Source organism: Chlorocebus sabaeus, chromosome 25 (assembly GCF_047675955.1).
Source record: "Chlorocebus sabaeus isolate Y175 chromosome 25, mChlSab1.0.hap1, whole genome shotgun sequence".
In the NCBI taxonomy this organism is placed as follows: Eukaryota; Metazoa; Chordata; class Mammalia; order Primates; family Cercopithecidae; genus Chlorocebus; species Chlorocebus sabaeus.
The window spans coordinates 75555085-75571146 of record NC_132928.1 but is presented as its reverse complement, the minus strand read 5'-3'; the positions used below and the strand labels follow the sequence as shown (position 1 = coordinate 75571146).

General features: G+C 37.9%; 1 protein-coding gene across 6 annotated transcripts in view; it reads right to left on the bottom strand.

Moving 5' to 3' along the window:
- Positions 1 to 16062, bottom strand: part of RYR2 (ryanodine receptor 2) — a 783951-nt gene that overhangs the window by 210245 nt on the left and 557644 nt on the right. For all 6 annotated transcript variants that reach the window (XM_073011864.1, XM_073011860.1, XM_073011862.1 and 3 more), the window contains 5 exons: positions 15492 to 15718; positions 11656 to 12460; positions 9061 to 9261; positions 1940 to 2045; positions 3 to 146 (listed from right to left, as the gene is read on the bottom strand). In XM_073011864.1, the coding sequence (XP_072867965.1) occupies positions 3 to 146; positions 1940 to 2045; positions 9061 to 9261; positions 11656 to 12460; positions 15492 to 15718 (1483 nt within the window). The remainder of the gene's footprint in view (positions 1 to 2; positions 147 to 1939; positions 2046 to 9060; positions 9262 to 11655; positions 12461 to 15491; positions 15719 to 16062) is intronic.

Sequence of the window (16062 nt, the reverse complement as noted above, 5' to 3'; positions counted from 1 at the left end):
ACAGGACTTTTTGGAGTCACTCTCAACTGGTTTTTCTGCTTGCTTCTTCTTCAGGTATGTCACCTTTTCTACCAGGGATAGCAGACGCCCTCTAATTGTTAAATCACTGTTTCCATCCAGAGACCCATCTTCATCCAGCTCAATTCCTAGTATAAAAAAACAGAGAGTCAGAAAAAAATGTTTAAATAATACACTTGGGCAAATAATTCTGAGGCCTTGCAATTTCTTTCATGCACAACTTAGAGAAATGTCAAAAAATGTCTGACATTAAGTTAAGCAATCTTGCTTACCAGCCCTCATAAATAACATTCACTTGTCAGCCTCTTTTCTTCCTCTCTCTTTTTGTTCTATTCCTGTGGGCTCAGGGCTACCACCCAGAACAAAATATAACACTGAGCAGACACCAAAAAGACTCTCTTAGGGGCAAAGCTCAATCCTGCTATTTTGGCTGACCCCTGGTCATCTCAGACTTCAGATACTGTCTGCCTAGACTTACAGTCCAGCCCTGCCTAAACCACTCCCCCGGGACTTTAATTCTCCTCTCTTGCCTCCAAAAATTTTAGCAATATTTTGGTTAGTTGAGAAACAGAACAGGCATAATTAGGTACCCTAAACCTTTATAGCTTTATATCTGAAGCAATAATTCTAAAGTTTTAAAGTATCCCTGTATTTCTAGGGATACTAGAAATACAGGGATACTTGTAGAAAAAAATATATATATAAATACACATACACACATTTCTATAAGGGATACTTGTAGAAATATATATATACACATACACACACACACACATATACACACACATACATATACACACACGTAGTATAATTTTCTGGGAGTCATTTAGTGGTACTTCATTCATAAACCAAATTAATATGCAAAGTGGTGTTTTTATTATCTTCATTAAAATAAGATAACCAAAGGTTAAACCAGTGGTATTATTTTTATCTGTAACTTTAAAAACAGCTGGTTCATTTTCTTTTATTAAATCATCAGACCTCATCTACACCACTGTATAAAGGAATAAAAACACACACACACATCCAGAATACCTAATCGATTCCATTTTTAAAGTTTTTAGAATAAAAGGAGGGGAGATTTCCCTTAACAGATCTGGATTACTGACACACAACTCAGTGTAGGGTTTCCATAGGCATTCACTAATTTCAAAAGATATAGTCTAATTTTTCCAGAAAGTACTCCCTCAACTGCTTTAAATACAACTGTTTGTGATGAAATTTCTTTCTTAAAAAAGAAAAAAAAAAAAAAGCAGTTTCATTGAGGTTACTATAAACAAAACTGTACATGTTTTATCTATGCAACATGAGCTTGGACATATGCATGAGCTTGGACATACGCATCCATCTATGAAACCATCACCACCAGGAACAGACATAAATCTATCACCTCTAAGTTTCTTAGTGCTTCTTTGTTTTTCTTTGGGGGCGGGGAGTTTGTTTGTTTGTTGTTGTTTTAAGAATACTTAACATGACATCTACCCTCTTAACAGACTTTTAAGTGCACAATACAGTATTGTGAACCGGAATCACCCTGTTGTCCGTGGATCTCCAGAATTCATTCATCTTGTATAACTGAAACTTTGTACCCATTGACTAATCCAGCCTTAATGTCCCTGCCGCAGGCGCCTGGCCACATGTCCCCCTTCCCATTTCCTGCCACTGATGGAAAGAGGAAAAAGAGAGAAAGAATTTTGGTCATCTTCTATTCAGTTTAACTGCATCTCTGATTTCTCTGTCCCTCAGGACTCCCCACACAGGGACAGTTATTTGTCATTTTGCATAATAATACATGTTTTTATATAATCTTCTAAAAGGTATTGTGTGTATTCGTGAAGATATTCGCATGTATGCTTAATTTTGTCTCAGGATATATGGATTAAAAACACATAATAAGAGCTTTTAATTAAAAAGAACTTACCACAATGTGTCATCAAATCTTCATGGAAATCCAGTAGTTGGTCACGAATTTCTTCTGGACACGGACATTCACTTTTGTCATCCTTAAAATTGAGAAGCATATTGATCTGAAAGTTTGAAAAACAAGAAAGAGGAAGAAGGAGAAAGAAAAGAAAGGTGAATTCAAGAATGGCACAGCAGGGCTGGGCGGAGTGGCTCACGCCGGTAATCCCAGCACTTTGGGAGGATGAGGCGGGCAGATCACGAAGTCAGGAGTTCGAGACCAGCCTGGACAACATGGAGAAAAACCATCTCTACTAAAAATACAAAACTTAGTTGGGTGTGGTGGTGCACCCCTGTAGTCCCAGCTACTTAGGAGGCTGAGACAGGAGAATTGCTTGAACCTGGGAAGCAGAGGTTGCAGTGAGCCAAGATCATGCCACTACACTCCAGCCTGGGCGACAGAGTGAGACTTTGTCTCAAAAAAAAAAAAAAAAAAAAAAGAATGGCACAGCAACTACCATAAAAGCAAAAATGCTCAAAATCTCTGATTGTTCATAAATTATTCCTCCACAGGTGTCCATCACGCAATCTAACCAGTACTGCAGAATAAATCAAATCATTCATAGCTTAACAAGCTGCAAAATAGTTATATAATCTTTCTTCTTTCTCAATTCCACAATATGCTACACTCTTGTATACTTTAAGAATTCTTAACTAAGAGATCTAAAGGCTATTTTTTAAAAGTGTTGTATTACGCTTATCCTAAATTTCCATTATTTTCTAGTTAACATCTCTACTTTATAAAACATTTATTGAATATTTAAAAGAACTCTTTTTGAGAAGAACACAGACACAAAAAAGGAAAAATATAATTGAAAAGTAACATTGGTTTGAGTATCCCTTATCTGAAATGCTTGGGCCCAGAAGTGTTTCAGATATAGGATTTTTTTTTTTTTTCAGAGTTTGGAATATAATCATCCTTTAGAATCCACAGAGAATTGGTTCCAGGACTCTCCATAGAGACAAAAAGCCACAGATGATCAAGTCTCTTATATGAAATGGCACAGAAACTGCATATAACCTCTCACATATTTTAAATCATCTCTAAATTACTTATAATACCTAATACAGTGCTGACACATCACTTCATTTAAGTGGATTAGACATAGTACTGGGTGTACAGCAAATTCAAGTTTTGTGTTTTGGAACTTTGTAGAATTTTTTTGAATATTTTCAAGATACAGTTGGTTGAATCCATAGATGTAGAACCCACAGATAGAGAGGACCAGCTCCATTTGCATACAAATGTGATATTTTGAGGATAGAACCCAAGTCTAAAAATGAAAGTCACCTATGTTTCATACACATCTTACACACATAGCCTGAAGGAAATTTTATAAAATATTTTAAATAACTTTGTGCATGAAATAAACTTTGTACTAAGTATTTACATGTGGAATTTTCCACTTGTGGTATCATGTCAGTGCGCCAAATGTTTTGGATTTTGGAGTATTCTGGGTTTTGAATTTTCGTATTAGGCATGATTAATCTTTATAAGGGATAACTACGCTGCTGCTAACATTAATGGTTCAGTTAAACTGTGGGAAACTTTCTTCCATTTATGTTTGAACAATAATATTAAATTTATAAATTTGGAAAAAAAAGATGCTTTCCCGTAATTTTCCTTTAAGAAACGATTTTAGAATTTCTTTGTGGCATTTATGTGATTTTTTCCCCTAAACGTTTATTTTGATATAATTACAGATGTATATGCTATTGTAAGAAATAATACAGAGAGACTTCAAGTACCCTTTATGCAGTTTCCCCAATGGTAACACTCTGCAAAACTGTAGTACAATATCATAACCAGGATAGCAACTTTAGTGCAGTCAAAACAGAGGATAATTCCTTTATCTCAAAGATCCCTCCTGTTACCCTTTCATGACCACACCCACATCCCTCTCTCTGCCCCCATCCTTAAGTCAACCACAAATTTGTTTTCCATCTCTTTGGTTTTGTCATTGCCAGAATGTTACATAAATGGAATCATATAGTGTGTATGCGGGTATTCCCATATGATCCTTTAAAAATATGTATTTAATTGGCAAATATTATATGTATGTATTTTGGGGGTACCATGTGATGTTTCAATACGTGTACATATTGTAGAAAGATTAAATCAAGATAATTAACATATTCATCACCTCATTTACTTATCTTATTTCAAAGGTGAGAAGAAAAAAATCCCATATGATCACTTGATGTCAGGAGGGTGTTAAGTGGTTTCATTCCTGGTATGGGTAATTTGTATCTTCTCTTTTTTTCTTTGTCAGTTTTTTGAGAGGTTTGTCAATTTTATTGTTATTTTTTAAATAACCAGCTTTTGGATCCATTTTTTTCTATTATCCTGTTTTCAGCTTCATTACTTTCTGTTATTATCTACATTAGTGACTTCTGTCTGCCTGCTTTAGGTTTATTTTATCATTGTTTTCAAAATTCTTGAAGTGGTAGGTTAGATTATTGATCTGAGTGGTTTCCACTTTTTAAATGTAAGCACTGAGTGCTATAAATTTCCCTCTTGGCCTTGCTTTAGCTGTGGCACAAATTTTCAAATATGATGTGTTCAATTTCTTTCAGCTTAATGAATCTTTAAATTTCTCCCCAGACTTCCTCCTCAAACCACAGATTATTTAGAAGTGGGTCGTTTAGTATCTCTAAGACTTTGGAGATTTTCCAGTTACTGATTTCTAATTTGATTACAATGTGATTTAAAAAATGTGTATGATTTCAACGTTTAAAAATTTCTTGAGGTTATTTTATGGTCCAGGATATGTTCCATCTTAGCAAATGTTTTATGGACACTTGAAAAGAGTGTGTACTTTGTTGTTTGGTGGAGTAGTCTACAAATCTTGATAGATCTATTATTTGATAATAGTGTGGAGTTTTCCCGTATCATAGCTGATTTTTCTGTTTAGCTGTTCTGTCAACTGAGAGAGGAGTCTTGAAGTCTGCAATGATAACTTCGGATTTGTCTATTTCTTCTTACAGTTCTATCAGTTTTGCCTTCACATATTTTGCTCTATTGTTTAATTCATATATATTTATCTTCTTGGTGGATTGACCATTGTGTATTATCATTGTCTCTTGGTAATTTTCTGTGTTCTAAAGTCTACTTTATGTGACATAGCTACTCTTGCTTTATTTTGATTAATATTTTAATAATACATATTCCTTTAACTTTTCCCTTTTAATCTGTATACATTATTACATTTGAAGTGAGTTTCTCATAGCAAGTATATAGTTGGATTGAGTTTTTTAAATTCACTCTGCCAATTTCTTTTAATTGGTATATTTAGATTATTTATATTTGCATAATTATTGATATGCTATGACTTCAGTCTGTCATTTCACCTGTGGTTTTGTTTGTTCTCTCTGATTTTTACTGACTTGCTATGCATTACCTGAACAATATTTAGCATCCTATTTTGATTTATCTGTAGTACTTCTCAGGGTATCCCTTTGTACAGCTTTTCTTTTTTATTTATTTATTTATTTATTTATTTTAATTTATTTATTATTATTAAACTTCAAGTTGTAGGGTACATGTGCACAACGTGCAGGTTTGCTACATATGTATACTTGTGCCATGTTGGTGTGCTGCACCCATCAACTCGTCATTTACATCAGGTATAACTCCCAATGCAATCCCTCCCCCCTCCCCCCTCCCCATGATAGGCCCCGGTGTGTGATGTTCCCCTTCCCGAGTCCAAGTGATCTCATTGTTCAGTTCCCACCTACGAGTGAGAACATGCGGTGTTTGGTTTTCTGTTCTTGTGATAGTTTGCTAAGAATGATGGTTTCCAGCTGCATCCATGTCCCTACAAAGGACACAAACTCATCCTTTTTTATGGCTGCATAGTATTCCATGGTGTATATGTGCCACATTTTCTTAATCCAATCTGTCACTGATGGACATTTGGGTTGATTCCAAGTCTTTGCTATTGTGAATAGTGCTGCAATAAACATACGTGTGCATGTGTCCTTATAGCAGCATAATTTATAATCCTTTGGGTATATACCCAGTAATGGGATGGCTGGGTCATATGGTACATCTAGTTCTAGATCCTTGAGGAATCGCCATACTGTTTTCCATAATGGTTGAACTAGTTTACACTCCCACCAACAGTGTAAAAGTGTTCCTATTTCTCCACATCCTCTCCAGCACCTGTTGTTTCCTGACTTTTGAATGATCGCCATTCTAACTGGTGTGAGATGGTATCTCATTGTGGTTTTGATTTGCATTTCTCTGATGGCCAGTGTACAGCTTTTCTAGTGCTTGCTCTGTGTATTACTTTATATACATACCTAACATACAGTCTACTGGTATTGACGGTGTACCAGATGGTACAATGTCGACACCAGTAGACTTCAGTTTCAGTAAAGGATAGAAACCTTATCTCCCTTTATGTTCCTTTATTCTCCTCTGTTTATAATTTTTAAATATTCCTTATACATGTATTTAGAAACACATCAGTTTTACGATTTTTGCTTCAACCATCAAACATAAATTAGAAAACTCCAGAGGAGAAGAAAATGCACTGTATTTACCATATTATAACATTTTCCAGTGTTCTTTCTTCCTTTCTGAATTTTCCAAATTGCCTTCATTTTTCATTTTCCTTATATTTAAAAAATTCCTTTAGCATTCTTTTAGTGTAGGTCTGCTGTAGTCAAATTCTTACAACTTCCTGTCGTTTGAGAATATCTTTATTTCCCCTTCGTTCCTTAAGAGTATTTTCTAGGTACACAGAACTCTGTAGGGTGATAGTCTCTTCTTTCAGCATTTGAAAATTGTTGTGCCACTTCCTTCTGCCCTCCATACTTTCAATGAGAAATCTGCTGTCACTCAAGTTCTTTATCCCTCTGTAGTTAGTGTCATTTCTTTGAAGACTATGTCTTTAATTTTTTCAGAAATTTGACTATGATGTGTCTTGGTATAGATTTATGTTTATCCTATATGGAATTTACTCATCTTCTTGAATCTCTCACTTCATATCTTTTACTGAAGTTGAAAAGTTTTCAGCCATTATTTTCTTCAGCTTTTTTCAGTTCACCCTCTTTCTCCTATCCTCTGAGACTCCAACATCACAAATGTTAGATCTTTTGTTATATTCATCTTTTTTTCGATGGAATAGTTGATATCACCCTCGCTTCAGTTCACTGATTGTTTCTTCTTCTCCCTTCATTCTGCTTTTAAGCCCATTCATTGACTTTTAAAATTTCAGTGATTATATTTTTCAGATTTAAAATTTCCATTTGGTTGTTATATATTTTGTTTCTCTGCTGCTGAGGCTTTCTATTTTTTTTCCCCCCATTTTGAAGGAATTGCAGGGTGATTGCTTTCAAAACTTCATCAGATAATTTTAACATCTTTGTTGTCTCAGTGTTGGTGTTTATTGATTGTTTTTTTCACTCAAGTTTTTCTTGGTTCTTCACACACATGATTTTTAATTGAAATCTCAACATTTTGAGGATTATGCTAGGAGCTCTGGGTCTTATTTATAACTCTGTTTTACCTGACTTCCTCTGACCCCATCCGGCAGGAGAAGGGCTCAGGGTACCTTATTGCTGCCAGGTGGGAGGGGAAGTCCATTTTCCCACTCAGCCTCCTTGGACATCTGGAGGAGGGAAGGGAGCCTGTCACTGGCGGGCAGGGGTAAAAAGTTCTGCTTCCTCACTAGTGTACTGATGTGACCCTTGCTAGAAAGGGTAAGAGTGTCTTGTTACTTCTCCTTCTGCAACCTCTACTGATACTTTGGAAGAAATGGGCCTTGTTACTACTCAGCGGGGATAAAGTCGCAGCTCTGTCCTCCACTGGGACACCTTGTTACAGCCTGGTGAGAGTGGAAGTCAAGGTTCCCCACTCGGCCTGTGCCCACTGTGGGTGGGGAACAGTTTTCTCTGTGATTTTTGGCTGCAGTAGTGCAGTTATTATCTAACACATTTCTGTCTTGCTAAGCTGCCCCTTTCCTGATCCTTTGTCTAGAGAGAGGAGGCTTTTGTTGCAGCTTTTCCTGTCTATGCCCGTTGGTGTTTCCTGGTTGCCGGCTTCTTTAGCTTCAAATCTGGGATAGATGAGGCAAAAAGAAAACCCAGGGAACTCACCACCATGTTGTTCCTTGGGTCCTGAGTTCTGTAGTTAACCTTCCTTCATCTATCTTTCAGAGTCTTCTTATGTTGTCTTCTTTGTAATGTCCAAGGTTTTAGTTGTACTTAAAAGGAAGAATCGGGAAAAGCACATGTACTCCATCTTTCCAGAAGCAAAAGTTTCCCAACAATAGTTTAACAGAGTTAATCTGGAAGAGGCTGGACCTGTTCTCTGCTCAATAAATGCTGTTTATAACAATTAAGAAAATTCCACAGACCTTTCCTCAAAGAAATTACATTCTGGTGAGAAAAAAAAAATCCGCAATTAGTCCCTATAAACACTTTCATTCTGAGCTACCCTGGATAGAGAAGCAAATGGTAAGGGTAAGAAATCAAAAAAGACATCTGTGAATTACATTGTTTAACCACCATCCCTACACCTGGGTAACTTCCCACACTCTGAGGCAGATTCCAGAAAATTCACATCCCCAAACTAGCCCAATTTTCTGATTCAGGCAGGTGCTCTTGGTTCTATTGTACCCTCAGGAGGCCTGACTTTGGGGGTAAGCAATGAGAGGAAGAACCACAGACAGGTCATCAGTCTTCCGGCAAGCAAGGTGGAAGAGACATGTGTTTCTTCTATGGAAAGCCTCTAGCATCGAGTCCTAGGAATCAAAAATTCCTATGAGTGGAAGATGATGAAGACCCATTTGTGGCTGAAATTTGCTCCTATTTGAAGAACTTTGGACTCTGGCATATGTTGGCCTTCTCAAAGAGTCTGTGATATACCTGGTATCTTCTAATAAGTCCCTCTTTTGTTTAACCAAAGAAATTTTTTTGGTGAAACTAAGAATACTAACTAAATCAACTTGATGAGTTTAAACAGAACAAGGAAAACAAGACGTGTGACTTACGATACAATTTTGCAAGGCACAGATCCTGAATGACTAAAAGCCAAAATAAATACAAAGAATTTTCATTTAATGTCTGTACCTGTTCTTGAGGTGGTGATCTAAATTCCTTTGTTTTCCTGGCTGTGAGTGCCGCTGACATGTTTAAGGCTTGCATAACTTCGTTGTATCGGAAACGTTGATTGTCTTGGAGCTTAGCTACAAAATCATCTGAAAAGGCTACAATGGCTTCTATCCGGTGCCGGACCTGGCAGTCACAGAGGTATTGAAGCAGTAGGCACATCTAAGAAGACCATCAAAAAGACGTCAAATTTAATTTCTAAATCCTTTAATAATGTGTATCAAATCATGATCTGTGGTAAACATCCTTAGTTGCTTACTCTTCTCTCTTAGAAACAGAATTCTGATTTTGTATAGGCAGCAACGTGCTTGGTCCCAGGAGCTGAAACATAATTTATCTAAGCAAAAATGGCAAACAAATGTCCCTTTAGTGGACGCTAATTGATATGGTCTGGTTATTTCCCCACCGAAATCTCATCTTGAGTTGTAATAACTCCCATATGTCAAGGGTGGGCTGGGTGGATATAACTGAATCATGAGGGTGTCTTCCCCCATGCTGTTCTTGTGGTAGTGAATAAGATCTGATGGTTTTATAAATGGGAGTTCCCCTGCACATGCTTTCTTGCCTGCCGCCAAGTAAGATGTGACTTTGCTCCTCATTTGCCTTTTGCCATGACTGTGAGGCCTCCCTAGCAATGTGGAACTGGGATTTAACTAAACCTTTTCCCTTTATAAATTACTCAGTCTCAGGTATATCTTTATTAACAGTGTGAGAACGGACTAATACACTTACCCTCCCAACCTCCCTTTCAGCCACAGGTGCAATGGCCAATGAAATACATAAGGGAAACTTTGCTAAGGGTCTTCTGGGAAAGATATTCCATCAGTGATAAGAGACTAGAATTCCCTTCTTTCAAAATGAGTGTAACTGGGTGATGACATGATTACTGCAGAAAGAATAAGGTGAGCATTTTAGGAAGAAAACCACAGGCTGAGGATCACAGAGCAGAAAGATGTTAAGATCTGGGTTACGGATGACTTCATTGAGCTGCTGTACCAATTCCAGAAATCTAAACTTAAGACAATTAAGTGGTGAATGCTCATTCATTCAGTGGTTAGCTGGGTCTTTCTCCTACTGAAAACCAAAAGGATTTATAACTGAGTGAGTATGTTGGTAGAAACATTTCTAAAAGAGAACGCTCTGGGAAATTTAAAAAAAACTATATGCTCAATACTTATTGTGATATAAATACATGACAGTGTCAAAGAGGACCTTAAAACCCTCTGTGTCGCCATCTGCAATATAACCATTTCTCTCAATGCTGTCTCTGAAGTAGTCACAGTGTCCATCCCTTTTTCTCCATCTCCTTTGCCCCACCCTCCTCTGAGCATGGTCTCCTAGAGTTTGGACCAGCGTGAAAGCCTTCTGACTAACCAGATACTAGATCACACTCTCTTTCCTCTCTCCAGTAGCCACATTGGCCTTTTCCTGCCTCAGGACCTTTGCTGGCCTATTTGTTTTGCATGGAAAGCACCTAGAACACCCTGCCCCATTCCTTTTCCTTCTAACTGCTGAGCATAACTCTTAAATCTCAACTCAGCTTAAAAGTCACAATCTCTGAGGGGTCTTCCCCCTTATCTTTCTAACAGTAATGCAGTCTAAATGTTCTTTTAGTAATCCATTCTTTGCCTTCTAAGTATTTAATGCAATTAGCAATAAGATTTTTTAATGCATAAAAGAGTGCATATTTCCTTAGAGGCTGTGAGCTTCTGAAAGGCAGGGTTCACTTGTGTTTCCCCTAAGTGCATACCCAGAGTAAGGCTTCAGTCAATGCTGACTAAAGGAACGAGGAGCAAAAAATCAGGTAAGCGATGCAAACATCAAATTGACTTTAATAAATAGAGGAGACATTAATAAAGGACCCTTTAGACATCTTGATGAGCATCAAGACAGCCAATGTGTCTGATTCCTTAAACACACACTAAGGTGGCTGGGTGCAGCGGCTTACACTTGTAATCCTAGCACTTTGGGAGGATGAGGAGGGAGGATCACTTGACACCAGCCTGGGCAACATAACGAGAACTCATTCTGACTAAAAATAAAAAAAAAATTAACTGGGCATAGTGGCATGCCTACAGTCCCAGCTGCTGCAGAAGCTGAGGCGAGAGGATGGCTCTAGCCCAGGAGATCTAGGCTGCAGTTAGCTATGACTGCACCACCACCACTGTACTCCAGCCTGGGTGACTGAGACCCTGTCTTAAAACACCAAAACAAAAGCATACGAGGGGAAAGTAAGACCTTGCTATGTGAAAATGGGTGCATCTACTGGTAAACAAGCATTCTAAGGTTGGTAAGAGTGGAAATAGGGGTAGAAAGGGGTATTTGATGGCTTGTATTTCAGGTATTCCAATGTAATGAAGGTAAAACATGTATGAAACAAGAGGAGATGGCTAATGAATAAAGCGGAGAAGAACAGGAAGTTAATTTTATGAAGAACTACCATTACACAGGAATGCAAAGAAATAAACACACATACACAGAAAGAAACAAAGGCATGTTCCAATACCTTAATGCTTAGTCATTCTGAAATTCACCCAAATCTCTTGTTCTGATTACCTGCAATTTAACTGGCTCTGGCAGTTTCATTTGGAGCAGGCCTTCCTTGGGCCGCTTGCCCCCCTTGGCTTCTTCCTCACCAGCTCCTTGCAGCTTTGCGTCATCCACACTGAGCTCTTTCTCCAGTGTATCACTCTCCTCCTCTGGAGTGGCCGCTTCTTTAAACACACTGGGCTCGATCAGCTGCAAGATGTGCTTCAAGTCCTCATTGTGGAAGATGCCCATGATTAGCAGGGTATAGAAAAGCTTGATGAGAGGCACAAAGAGGAATTCAGTAGTCCCTCCAACTGGGTCCCGGGCATGAAGACTGCCCTCTTTAACAGCTTCCGTCAGCATCTGTATGGTCTTGGCCTTGAGTATATCCAGTGGGAACTCTGGACTGTACTGGTAACATTCATTACTAACACTTACAAAACTAGGGGAGGAAAACTGCATCCGTGGCCTGAGGGAGGTGCTGAGGCCGATCCCTGGAAGGCCATGCTTTTTGTTCTCATCAGGGAACAGGGTGATGCTCTTCGTCTCCTCTGTCATGGGGACAATGTACTCGTTGTTCATCATGAGCCTGGCAGTGGCATAGGAGCTCAGGTGGATGTCGATCAGCAGGTCATAGTAGCCAGCACGCAGCAAGCCAGGCATGTACTTGTTCTCAATGGCGTAGAGGAGCTGAGGTTCATCCACGTGGCTGCACAGGGCGTGGGCCACCCGGTGGTTCCCAAGAGCACAGACGGCTGAGTAGAGCCGCAGAGTGTGATAGTGAAATTTCAGCAACTCCTCCTGCTCTGTCAACTCTAAGATGTCAACAGATCTGTAGAAGGGAGGAGAGGGGTAGTAAGATTCGAAATGAATGAGTTTTGAAAATCTGACTCAGAGGAGAAAACAGTATACATTGTAAATGTGAAGGCAAAAAGTCATGGGAATAGACAGTGCAGGTTGAACATCCCTAATGTGAAATGCTTGGGACCGGAAGTGTTTGGATTTGGGATCTGATTCAGACTTTGGAATGTTTGCATTATACTTACCGGTTGAGCATCCTGAATCTGAAAGTCTGAAATGTGAACTACTCCATTTCCTTTGAGCATTACGCTAGTGCTCAAAATGTTTCAGATTTTGGAGCATTTCGAATTTCAGATTTTGGGATTTGGGACACCCAACCTATGTCTTCTTTTAATTTTCTATGACATGTTTAACGGCTGCATAGAACTTTTAATCATTTCTAGATGTTTTACAGATTTTCTTCTACATAGAATTTGACACTTTTCTAGCACCTCCTTCCTCCTCCATTGTATCAAGGATCTGTTGCAGTGAGCCGAGATCGCGCCACTGCACTCCAGCCTAGGCAACAGGGCGAGACTCCACCTCAAAACAATAAACAAATAAACAACAAAAAAGTCTCTAGTGGAGAAATTTCTTTCATATGTCATTGTCATTCAATAGTTCATCAAATATCACTGAATGTCTATTATGTATTAACACTGTGCACTGATGATACAATGGTGAATAATACAGACATGATTCCTGTCCCCAGGGAGCTTATATCCAATTGAGGGAGTAAACCACCCCCGCTGACCAAAATGGAGCAAATTAAATGATCAACTGTGACATGTGTTAAGGAGAAACAAAGTACACACTGACGTACATCTACCGCCATAACAAACTTTAAAATATTAATGATTTGTCATGTTATTGGGACATCAGATTCTTCTCAACCACGCTAGTTCAGACTTCCTTTTTTGGAATTTGGATTTTGAAACTCACCATATTTTTCTGCAGCTGCTAGAAAGAATGAAATTAATGTGGGCCCCGACTCTACCAACCGGTGTGGTATAAATGACTATGTGTCGCTCTTAGCCTCAGTTTTAGTTTCCTTTCCATATCTTTTCTACGGCCTGATGCCAGTGACACATTTTTATACATTCCTGTTGCATATGATTTGGAAAACTCCCTTAAGTCCTTTATGAACTTTAGTGGGAGTTTAAATTATCCATTCACATACATATACATCTATCATAGGCAATTAATATACATTATAAACTACTGAGACAAGGTGTTATGTTGGTTTTCAATGATAGCATGCCAAAATGTTAAATTATAATGTTAAAGTTCCATGCTAAGTAGAGACACAATGTTTTCCTTCACAAACAAGAATTCCTTCCCAAACGTTATGTTCGTTTTGGTTGTTCAGTATTTTCTTAAAAAACACCATCAGATGAAAAATTATGATAAAACTCTTCTCACAAAAAAAAATTAAAATCAAACTGAACCATCTCAAGAGTACGTTATGAAAGACATCTAATTACATTAAATATGTAAATACATATTTAATACATAAAAATAATTAACTAGCCAGATTAATTTTTCTGTTTTTCTTTTGTTTTAAAACATCTTTGATGAGCTGTAATTTACATGCTATACAGTTTACCGACTTAAAATACATAATTTAATAGTTTTTGTATATTCATGGAGTTGTATAACGATAACTAATTATCGTTAATTGAGTTTAGAACATTTTTATCACCCCAAAAGGAATTTAGTACCCATTAGCAGTCCTGTTGTGCTCCTAGCCCTAGGTAACCACTAATCTACTTTCGTTTCTAAAGATTTGTCTATCATGGACTTTCCAATTAAATAAAATCCACACTAGTAGGATTCTTTCACTTAATATGCTTTCGTTACTGGTTTCTTTCACTTAACATAATGTCTTCAAAGTTCTTGCATTTTGTAGCATGTATTGGCACTTCAATCATTTTTACTGCCAAATAATATTATATAGATATATCACATTTTGTTTATTGATTCATAAGTTGGTGTACATTTGGGGTTCCTTTTTTTTACTATTATTCATAATGCTTCTATGAATTTTCATGTACAAGTTTTTGTGTGGACATATTTTAATTTCTCTTGGGTATATATGAAGAGTAGAAATGCTAGATCACATGGTAATGCTATAGTTTTATTTTTTGAGGAACTGACAAACTGTTTTCCAAAGCATAGGTTAAATTTTAAAGATATTAAAATCAAAAATGCCAAGAACATCTAAAGATATAAAAATGGACCTGGCTTCAATAATTATTTTCAGATTAAAGACTTAAAACATACAAATATGTTTGTGCATTACTTTCATGACATGTTTTTACTCAGTTTGTGACTGAACATTTCAATGGCATTTTGGGAGGGAAATCTTGGCCCAAAACTTAGAAACTTAGCTCCTTATTGATAAGAAGTACTGCTTAAATGAAATCTCTGCAATTTAATTGGCTATCACATGGAAAAATAGAAAATCATAAACAAAGCTATCTTTGAGTATTTATTGTACTTTATGTTACTATTATTACTGCCTAGAATGCATATAAACTTGTTTCCAAGGCACTCACAGTATTTCCCCAATTTTCTTTCATTAATATCTCTTGGGATCAGTTTTTTACATCTATAAAATGAAGGGCTGAACATAGGAATCATATGGGATTCCTATGATTCCATCTCTAATATCTCACAATTCTCTACTACAGTACTCTACTAAGTCATAAGTTGGATTGCAGTTGCACTTGTCTGAATTTTTATTTGCTGTTGTCTGGTAAGTAACACAAGAGTGAATGAAGAAACCGTCACGTGGTACCTTCAACTGCAGAATAATTTTTTTCAGTAACAAAGTGGTTGAGAAATAAACGTAAACTTGGAATACGCAGAATAACGACTCCATTGCCAAAAGACTTGAGACCTTCGTAAATTTCATTTTGTTTCTTTAGAACTACCCCCGCCCTGCACCACTACCAGAAGCCCCGGGCCGCAGGCTAATCCCAAGTGTCCCAATTGGAATGTCCCGGATTCATGGGGCTGACCTGTTTTCCTCAGGGATATGAAGAGACATGAACTGCAGAGGATCCAAACACTGCACCAACCAGCCTTGGCGTTCACTTATTCGAGACACATCTACCTTCAAAAACTGGTTGGGCATTCTGCTCCACAGCACGTGTGACAGGAACTGCACGTGGAGGCGCGGGGGACACTGTGGCACGGGGTTCTTGTGCTCACTCTTGAATAATCCCGCCGAGAGAGGCATCACATTCTAGGGGATGAGGAGGCAGAAAAAGAATGAATTTAGAGCATCCCTTGGGGTTCACAAAGTAATGACTAGAATTCTGCACAGGACAGAGACAGGGAAAGTAAGATAGCCCTATGAGTCAAGCAAAGTCAACACAAGAAATCATACAAATTGGGTTGAAAAGTTTCTGAAAGGACAAACCAGGAAATATATTGTGAGGAAAATACCTATACCTTCAGGACGGTCAAACAGGTTTCGGGATGTGGCTTTCCCATACACTGAACGGCACAGAGAGAAGGCCAAGCACAACCAAGCATACCCATATGTCCTTTCTATTTCTTTACCAGGCTGGGACCTCAGGGAGAGCC